The sequence below is a fragment of the Piliocolobus tephrosceles genome, chromosome 6 (genome assembly GCF_002776525.5).
Source record: "Piliocolobus tephrosceles isolate RC106 chromosome 6, ASM277652v3, whole genome shotgun sequence".
Lineage (NCBI taxonomy): Eukaryota > Metazoa > Chordata > Mammalia > Primates > Cercopithecidae > Piliocolobus > Piliocolobus tephrosceles.
Window position 1 is genome coordinate 155,072,640 of NC_045439.1, and position 10,342 is coordinate 155,082,981.

A 10,342-nucleotide genomic window follows, 5' to 3' on the forward strand; every position below is an offset into this window, starting at 1 on the left:
CATAGCCTGGAGGAATGCCCTGAGGTGATGGATGAAGAGGGACTATTAATGGTGCTGAACCAGTTTAGATACCTTTAATATAATAATGATGCCAGCCTGGGCAACATAGTGAGTCTCCATCTCTACAAAACATACAAAAATGAGCTGGTCATGGTGGCACATACCTGTAGTCCTGGCTACTCGGGAGGTTAAGGTGGGAGGTTCACTTGTGCCCAGGAGGTCCAGGGTGCAGTGAGCCATGATTGCACCACTGCACTCTAGCCTGGGCAACAGGGCAGGACCCTATCTCAAAATCATCATCATCATCATCATCATCATCATCATCATCATCATTTATTGAGCATTTATTTTGTGTCAGGCTTTGTGATAAGTCCTTTTTTCAACCTCAAGATAATTGTATGAAGTAGGCACACATCATTTCCATTTTGTAAACTGGAAAACCAGGGCTCAAAAGGATTGAGTAAGTTATCCAAGACTTTACATACGTGAAGTGGTTGAGCTGGTATTCAAAGTCAGTTTGGTCTGATTCCCAATGTGCTTATTCATTACACTCAATCTCACTCCCCCATCTCATATCTATATCTACAACTATGTCTATACTGTTATGTCTAGCTATATCTGGATCTATATTTAATATAAAATAGTGAAAAATCAGGATCAGACCAGGTGTGGTGGCTCACACCTATAATCCTAGCACTTTGAGAGGCTGAGGCAGGCAGATTGCTTGAGCTCAGCAGTTTGAGACCAACTTGGGCAACATGGCAAAACTCCATTTCTACAAAAATTAGCCAGGCATGGTAGTGCACACCTGTGGGCTCAGCTACTCAGGAGGCTGAGGTGGGAGGATGGCTTGAGCCCAGGAGTTGGAGGTTGCAGTGAGCTGAGATCGCACCACTGCACTCCAGCCTGGGTAACAGAGCCAGACTGTGTCTAAAAATAATAATAATAATAATAACCAGGATCATGTGAATATGAATAAAGTGTGAGGCTGAGACTACACACCATGATGTTCAGTAGAGCATAAAAATTTGGGGCTTCAAATGTGACTTTGACTTCTTGGTTGTCAAGTAAGAAAGGGAAATGTGGTCACTTTCAAAGTATATACTATCTAGTTGGAGCAATACGGTAAGAAGGGTTTATTTTGGGAAGTTTCATGGAAAGAGTGAATTTGTGCAGGGTCTTTAAGGAAAGGAAAATGCAGTTTAGTGGAGGAAAAATGTTCCTCATTAGTGCTTCTCAACCAGATGTGTCTACTGCTCTGAGACATTTTACAAAGGTTTTCAAATTACATTCCTGTTGACTGTGGATGGGTGTCCCAGGGAATGTGGCCCTCTGTTGGGAATTCTGCCAATTCTGTTGGGAATTCTGGTACAATGTGTTGCTGAGGGTGTACTAATGGGAGAGCACAAGTGAGAGTCTCTCAGGTGTGTTGAAAGGAGAATAGGGTGAAGAATACCTGTTTTAGATAAAGGGAGAAGAATGAGCCACTTATTAATCCATTTATTCTAAAAATACTCAGCATATGCCATGTGCAAAAGAAAGATGAGATAAAAAAATAGAACACATATCATGAATTAGATGCCACTCACTGTATGCCAGGCATTGTGTTAGGAGCTTTACATATATGATTTCATCTAATCACCAGCACAACTTTGTAAAGTACAAGTAGTGCCCGTTTCACGAGCCAGGAGACTTGATCTTAGAGAGAGTTTAAGTAACTTGCCCAAGGTCCCTTCTTGACCAATTTCAGGAGTAACCATTCTTATTGAATTTCCTGTAAACAGTGCTCCTATAGCCCAACTGAGGAGATAAATAAAAATGGTTTTGATTAACACACACTCTCTCAAAGGATTTATGGCCTAATTGTAGGATAAACACCAGTATGCTCATATTCCTGAAAACAATATAAAAATCCCCAAAGAGGCAAAAAGAGGTTAGAGGGAGTCATTCTGCCAGGATTGGGGCTGGCATCCAGGAAGCTGTAGAAGGTGTTACCAGTGGCAAATCCGTACAGGTCTGCAGGAACATCACTTCCTGACTCCTCAGAGGAAAGAATTCAACCGAGGAGCCCTAGGCAGAAGGAGAGGCCGGGGCGAGTTTTAGAGCAGGAGGGAAGGTTTATTAAAAAGCTTTAGAGGGGAGTTGCAGAGTGCGAAAGAAAAAGAAAAAACTTTAGAGCAGAAATGAAACAAAGTAAAATACACTCGGAAGAGAGCCAAGCGGGCAACTTGAGAGATCAAGTGCACGGGTTGACATTTTGACTTGAGGTTTTATATGTTGCCGTATCTCTGGGGTCTTGCCTCCTGTTCTCCGATTTTTCCCTTGGAGTAGGCTGTCCGCATGCGCAGTGGACTGCTAGCACTTGGGAGGTGAGATGTTTACTAGACTTGTCCACGTGCTCATTTGAGGCGTTCTTCCCTTACCAGTCATATGTTCCTAGGAGGTCATATACCAGTTAAACTATCCCATTTTGCCTCTTAATGTACATGCTTGAGCCCACTTGCCCAGCTCCTGAGATCTTACCAGAAAGCGGCTGATCACCAACCTCAGGTGTTTCTATTTATTGGGAGACTGCCTTTCCCTGGCACTGGCTGCCACCAATTATTATTTTACAGAGGCAGTGTAATAACCGCCTGACCATCACCCGATGGTCGCCTGACGTTTCGGATTCCTGGTGTGTGTGTGTGTGTGGCGGGAAAGCCCTCTTCTGCTCTGCTCATGTCTTACCAGCTACCTACTGAAAGAGAAACAGCATTTCAACTAACTGAAAAGGATGGATAAGATTATGGGAGATATTACTGCATGGGAGAGATGTTTTGGAAGAAACAGTAGTGTGTCTTATAAGGACTTTTTAGCAACTTGATATTAGTACAATTTATCTGGAAAAGGTTAGACTTAAATTATAGAAGAATTCTGTCCTTTTGAGTTAAAAAAAAGAAAAGAAAAGAAAATGAAAAAGATCACAGAGGAGTAAATTGCATATACAGGACAGAAATGGACAGACCTGAAGTCCAAGCACACACCTTTATTGATCTCTTCAATTCTGCATGCTGCCTTATCTTCTTAGTCAACACAGAGAAGCAATCCAGGAATGGTTGGTAAGAGTGACACTGATGTGTAAAATTCCATCTACTGTTCCGGCAATTTAAGACCTCAAAAAGCAAAGAGGGAATTCCTAAAGGAGTGGGCAGTCAAATGCAATCTCTGGACCCTACACTTCTCTTCCTTCCTGTTCCACCTCCACACGCTCCTTCCACCTTTGAAATGTCAGATCCTTTTTTCCCAATGACGGCATTGCCAGGTAAGGGAAAACAAAGAGGCTTGTTTTGCAGCTCCAAGAATCTGACTGGGTGAGAATGAGGGCTTGCTTAGCTCATAGATAAGTCTTCTCTCAGGTCCTTCCTGGCCTGCTCTCTGACATCCCTACCTTATAGCTCTTGGATGCATTCAATACAGATGCATGCTTTGGATTTGGCAGCAATTTGTACACATGCCACACAGAGATCATGGAAGAGAAATGAAAGTGATCACAAGTACCATTAGGCCTAGAGATTCGGAAAAATGAAATACGTTCTATAGAACTGATTACTGCTTTTGAAGAGATTTAAACTGTGCCTAGAAATCTGTTTCACAGATCTTATTGTTGCTACAGAAGAGATCTAGACTGTCCTAAAGTGCTGAACTCTGCTCCCACTGTGCCCACAATGATGCCACAGGTGGATTGTTGCTGCCCCACCCGCCCCCCTACTTACCCTCACCCACCCAACCCATTATGACACGCTGCCCTGCCCAGTCAGAGATTATATAATAAGTCCCGCTATGCCTGCTTACTATCAGTAAGGCATTGCCCTTTCTGATAGTTCTGACATTCAGTTGGAAATCTCTGTTGGGAGCAGAAGAAATCTCAACTGGGAAGAGAAGGGTGAGCTCAGAGGGCATCATCACACCACATTACTGTGTGTAAAGACTGTAGAAAGAAAAGCAAAATCCAGGGAAAGTGATTAAAACATAAAAAAAAGAAGGAGGCAGGAGAAGAAATTGAAAAGGGAATTAAAACAAAAGAGCTTAAACAGGAAGAGAAAAGAAGAGAAGATGCAATGTGAAAGAAGAATAGAGATTTGGTACTCTGCTTTTCTTAGATTGGATTTGGTCCTCAACTTGTGTAGTGCAATGATTAGGATATGCTGTCCCTGAAAGCCTGACATGTGTTTCTTCCTTTCAGTAGCTGTATCCTGTTGCCCATGCTGCTGTTTCTGCTATTGTTTTAGGGTCAACTCCACTTATAATAGCTAGAGATTTTTCTAAAGTAGGGTGGTAGTTGGCCGGGCGCAGTGGCTCAAGCCTGTAATCCCAGCACTTTGGGAGGACGAGACGGGCGGATCACAAGGTCAGGAGATCGAGACCATCCTGGCTAACACGGTGAAACCCCGTCTCTACTAAAATACAAAAAACTAGCCCCGGGAGGCAGAGCTTGCAGTGAGCTGAGATCCAGCCACTGCACTCCAGCCTGGGCGACAGAGCGAGACTCCGTCTCAAAAAAAAAAAAAAAAAAAAGAAAGTAGGGTGGTAATAAACTAATAGAAATCAGTCAGCCCACTTTTTGGTACCCTCTAACTCTTCTACTATTTTTTAAAGTTTCTCTGAAGATCTGGCTGGAAACAGTCACTCAGCGGATTTGTCAGTAGACATACATGAGTACCCTTAGCAACTTTACTTGTGACGGGACAAATGTAGGTGAGAAAAGGAAAATGGAGCCCAAGTGTGGAAAAATTTGAAAACAAAAAGATTGCTGTGCTCCAGTGGTTTTCATTTATGAGATTTTAAAATTAAAGTATGATCTGGTTTACTGAAATTTAGCTTGTAAAAAATACTACAATTGATCCTGGGAAGCGTGAGAGTGTAGGAGGCTTCGGTTTCTTCTTGGCTCTGTGTGGCCTGAACACAGGCCTACCTTTTACCTGCTCCCTCCTGGGGCAATTACTGCATTGGCTGTTGGGAGCTTTTCCATAACGGATGTTTGTGTTCACATTTTAGGAACGCTATGATGGAAGACGCTGGACAGAATCCACTGGATGATGTGTAAGTAATGGAATAATAAAAGAGTTCAGTAGAGGAAGCTCCACGGGAAGAGTCTCCAGCAATCCAGTAGGGAAGAGCTCCACTGTGTGAGACCGAATCTCCTCAAGTCTGGGGAGGCTTCCTAGGGAGAAGAAACCTTGGCTTCAGTTCTCTGTTCTTCATCAGACTAATGATGAAGGCTTTCAAATAGGTTTTCAAAGACCTCTAGTGTCTCAAACAGCTAATCAGTCTTGCAGGAAAAAGATTTATCTCCCTTCCGGCCTCCACTCAGCCCATGTCCCTGCCTGACTAGCTTAGAAGATAACAAAAGGAGAAACCTTTCCCTTGCAGGTCTTTAAATGCTTTAGAGGTGTTGCTTGGATTCTGCATATTTCATCTAAAATATTTCAAAACAAGTGTGTTAAAGTATTCATAGAAAAAACATTTCTTTTGCTTCATAAAAGATTTGTTTTAGTGGGTGCCACTTACAGTATTTCAAATTAAAATGTGGTTCTACTCCAGGAATTTACTTTATGCAAAACAGTGTAGAAATCAATTTATCATGGAAAACAAAATAAGGCTGGTTAGGCCTATTAACAACAGAAGATAAGAGAATGAATGAAATTATAGGGGAGCGTCTTCTTAGGGCTTCTATGCTTTCCTGTCCTGAGGTTGGTGATAAAGATGATTTTCTGTAGGTACCAGATGATAGAATTACCATCATTAGAAGCCGTAAAACAGAACCTTGATTGCCTGAATTCAGACCTTGAAAAGGACCTGCAGAAACTGGATATGGAGAATCAGGTTCTCCTTAGAAAGATTAAAGAGAAAGAAGAAACTATTCCAAGGTAAGGCTTTGCAGTTGGTGGGGGAAGGGCCTCTCCTCCCCCGCAGGTCTCCTGGGATACAGAAGATGGAAGGAAGTTTCACTTATTTGATGGTGAATCTTGGTGTGTTATTTAAATCCTGAAGTATGAACTACAGTGCCATCAAAATACTTCATGGATAGATTTTTGCATTAGGTGTTCACATTAGGTTGACATTTTATTGCCATTGCATTTGGTAGTTACTCTGACTTCCTGAGACTTTGGAAGTAGTTTCTTAAACTGGGGCCCTGGCAGCTTCCTTAGGGGCTGATCCACACCTGGGTGACTTTATATCTTTCAGTCTGGAAAGAGAGCTGGCCTTGTCACTAGAACAAATCAAAGAGGAGGAGGAGTTGAACTATATCATAGATGATCAGGAGGAATCCCTGAGGGAGCTGGAATTGGAGACAGCAAAGCTGGTAAGGAGGGGTCTAGAAAAGGACCCTTGGATGCAATTTGTTTGCATTCTGCTGCTCTCTTTCCCAGGAAGTCATCCCATGTTCAATTCATCTGTATCTAAAATAATGGCTGTTTAAGAGAGTGTTCTGGGAATGAAGCACTGGGTGTGGGTGCCGAAGAGGCTTTTTTCCTAGGTCTGCTGTGTGAGCCACAGTGCACTTTTCCGACTTGCTAGACTAATCCCCAGATATTATTCCAGTGACCTGGTGAAGGGGGAGAGATGACAGCAGAGCAACTTTCTTCCCTTGACTTCCTTTTTCCCCACAGGAAAAAAGTAATGCAATCCTACGCAGGAATGTGGTGGAGCTTCAGAAAAAGGTAAGGGGTGCCCTGGGTTTTTTAGGGACCCAGAGTCCCTAAGAACATTGTGTCTTCACAAGAGAAAGGCTGGTGGCTGGCATGCAGGAGGGGTGCTAGGCACATTCAGAATGAGAAAATATATACATAAAAGTTCATGGAAATGCTATTCTCCACACAGCAAAGCCCACCCTGGAAACAAGCCTCATTTCTTAGGAATCTCAATAAGAGTTATCTTCCAGAACTCTAATCACAGAGACTGGAGAAGAGGGGGTAACTGGCGAAGGTGGCATGCTCCCTCCACACTGCAGCTGCCAATTATTCTCTGGGCATTACAGATTGTGGTGAGAGGGCTAAAGGGCTGTACAGGGAGAAAGACTTATCCCTCCTCCCACCACTCTGCCCCATTCTCCCTTCCCTTTCTCATTGTCCTCTCCTCCTCGCTGTGCCCTTGCTTCCATGGGCGATGGGAACAGACAAGTCTGTCCAGCCCGCATGGAGTCAGGCAGCCTGCACAGGGTGACGGAGATGCTTTTCTGCCAAGCTTCTACCCAAGGCCCGAATTAGTAACCACCGTCTGTACCTGGGACCCCTAGTCTGCCACTGTCCCAGGTTTTCATGTCTGTGTGCCATACTTAGTTCATGATTTTTGGAATGCTATTTTAGATTTCAGGGCTATTTACAAATATTGACCTTGAAGAAGAAGCCACAAAGCAGATCCTGGAGGAAATGAGGGTGAGTAGAAAAAACAGATTTTCTGGGAGATGTGTCAATTCTCGGTCCTGTGAGAAATTGCTCTCAAGGACTCCCCTAGGGTACGTACTGGTTACGTCTGTGTACTTATCAGAGATGAGTCAGTGTCCTTTATTCCATGTATGTAATCCCATGGCCTGTGGGGCATTCATGACATCACTAGTCACACTAAGAGCAGAGATGACTGCAGTGGATCAAAGTGGAGGGAACTGCTCCAGAGTCCCCATCTTCCACCAGTCAATAAAACACAAGTTCTGAATGCCCACTGGGACCTGCCCTCTGGAAGTTTATTACTTAAGTAAGGACACACAAATAAGATATTCAACAGGAAGAAAATATTAACTCCCATAATCATACAGGGATGTGTCGTGATCTTCTGATTTTCCAACCCATGGCTCAAAGGCCCAAGAAGTTGTTTTTTTGTTGTTGTTTTTTTAAATTTATTGTATTATCTTTTGCCTCTGCTAGAAGATAAGTCCATTGAGAACATCAGTTGTTGTGTATGTTGTTAATTTGTTTCCCCAGGGCCTAGAACTATGTGCCTGGCACATAGTAAACACCCAATAAATATATATTGAATGAATGACTACACTGGACACCCAATAGTGGGGAAAACCCCTATTAGGAAGCTCTCTGCATATGTATGTGCTGAGTGTGGCAATTTAACTGAGCCAACTATACAAGAGCCCCACTGTCTTATGCATTTCTCAGAAAAAGAGAAGCCAGGTTTCTCTCTGTCTCTCTCTCTCTTCTTCTTCTTTTTTTTTTTTTTTTTGAGATGGAGTCTCACTCTGTCATCCAGGCTGGAGTGCAGTGGCAAGATCTCAGCTCACTGCAACCTCTGCTTCCCAGGAATTAAAGCAATTCTCCTGCCTCAGCCTCCTGAGCGGCTGGGACTACAGGCATACGCCATGATACCTGGCTAATTTTTGTATTTTCAGTAGAGATGGGGGTTCACCATGTTGGCCAGGGTTCACCATGTTGGCCAGGGTGGTCTCAAACTCCTGACCTCAAGAAATCTGCCTGCCTCGGTCTCCCAAAGTGCTGGGATTACAGGCGTGAGCCACCACGCCTGGCCCAGGTTTCTCTTTTATTTTCTGTGTGATTCGGAGGACATGCCAGTACACCCTATGAAATATGAGTGGGAGAAAGAGGCTTGTGAGCTTTGGTCAGTAGGCCTGGAGGAAGGAGGATGGCTGGGCTCACTGAATGGGGCACTGGCCTACTGAGGCATAAATGTCAGCTCTGCCACTCTGCAACTTTTAAACAAGTTGCATACTTAACTTCTCCGCGCCTTTGTTTCCTCATCTGTAAAATGGTGGGGGGGTGGGTAATAACAAGTGCCCACCCTAAATTGTTATCAGATGTCTTCAACATATGATAGCCATTAGTATCATGCTCTCTGCTGGTCTGGAGATGGTGATAATTACCAACTTCCCTTCCATGAAAGAATGCTAGTAGTAACTTTCTGCTGTCACTCATTGTCTTCCACAGGCAAGACTACAGAAGTCAACAGAGTCCTGTGCAAAGCAAGAGGAGGAGCTGGCCAAGGTAGAGGCAGTGTCTCTTCCACTGAGGGTCTGTCAAGATAGAATGGGAGAGAATCCCAAGGGTCTTAGAAACAGATCTGTTGAGGCATGGCGGGGGAGGTACAAAAACATCTTGCAAATGAATTTCTGATTCTTATCCATTCTTATGCAGCTGAAGGGAAAGAAAACTTCTACTAAAAATCCTGCTTTTACCATTTCTTACACCTCTATGTCAAATACCATTGTTGAATTCCAAACCAAAGTGCCTTGCCACATCCCCTGGTATATCACCCGACAGGCATATGACAACTTGGGCAAAATATTTCCTTTGCTTAAGATCAGACCCTGTGCCTAACGATGAGATCACCTCTTTGTGATGTGATTGTTGTTTCCTTCAAGTCAGGAGTTGCTAGGTAACCAGCCAAGTGCCAGTGCACCAGGTAGGGCCCCAGGCAGGAGGCTGGGTTTGGCTCTGATTTGACTCATGGGGTTTGTTAATTTTCTTTCTTTTTAGATAGAGAGTGACTACCAATCTGTGTCTGAGCTCTGTAAGGACCAGGTCTACTACATAAAGGTACAACCCATCTGGAGGAGAAGTCTGAGTAGAGGCAGAATGTCTCCAAGGCCATGGGTTCCTTGTTTTTTCGTTAGGCTAGAATGTGTCACTAGGAGAAATGCTCTATATACAACAGCAACAAGAAGACGGATGTTTGTTAAGGATTTACTTTGTGCCAAGTACTGTGCTAAGCACTCAACATATATATAGTATTCTTCTCAATGAATTTGTTCAATAATTCTGTGAGCATGACAGTTATGATCAAGGGGATAATGAGGTTTCAGGACGTTAGACCGCAGCTAGTAATGGGGAACACAGCTAGCAAACGTCAGAATTGGGATTTGAATACAAGCAGGGACCTGAATGGGAGGGAGATCTTTTTGTTTATACACATCCATTCTGGTTACTAATATCTTTGAATTTTTTATTAGAACCTCTCCCCCACTGGTGTGTGCATACTGATGAGTATACTGTTTGGAAAATAATTAGCAGAATGCTTTTATTAATGACATCATGATGAAATATGGAAATTTTCCATTTATGACTTTTTTTTTAACTTCATGGAAAGAAATACCAGGAAGTTCTGAGGAAGATGAAAGAGGAAAAGGAGGCGCTGCTTCTTGAGAAAGAAATGTAAGCTCAGAAAAATGGCCTCCCTGATGGACTGCAGTGGCAGTCCGGCAGTCCGGGTGGTCTTTGAAGGGAGGGGTGCTTCTCAGCATAGTGTGTGTCACTGTGTAAACGGCCTCCAACAAGTCATCTCTTTCAGCCTCGGCTCTGTGGTTCAGACTGGAAAACCACCAGCATTCAGACTTTCTTCTTGC

The 10,342-nt window shown here is 43.5% G+C and overlaps 1 protein-coding gene across 2 annotated transcripts; it reads left to right on the forward strand.

Annotated features, from left to right (window-relative positions):
- The first annotated feature begins 3,771 nt into the window (after positions 1-3,771).
- On the forward strand, positions 3,772-10,142 carry LOC111554571 (transmembrane and coiled-coil domain-containing protein 5B-like). 2 transcript variants are annotated; one of them, XM_023230208.1, is made up of 8 exons: positions 3,837-3,922; positions 5,035-5,145; positions 5,757-5,906; positions 6,226-6,343; positions 6,651-6,701; positions 7,347-7,415; positions 8,928-9,082; positions 10,087-10,142. In XM_023230208.1, exons 3-8 carry the CDS (start codon positions 5,764-5,766, stop codon positions 10,103-10,105), a joined length of 555 nt encoding a protein of 184 aa, XP_023085976.1. In that variant the 5' UTR covers positions 3,837-3,922; positions 5,035-5,145; positions 5,757-5,763; the 3' UTR covers positions 10,106-10,142. The 2 variants fall into 2 exon arrangements, 1 of the variants encoding a protein (XP_023085976.1); XR_002735276.2 differs by lacking the exon at positions 6,226-6,343 and having other exon boundaries at positions 3,772-3,922; positions 5,035-5,079; positions 10,087-10,113.
- Positions 10,143-10,342: the final 200 nt, after the last annotated feature.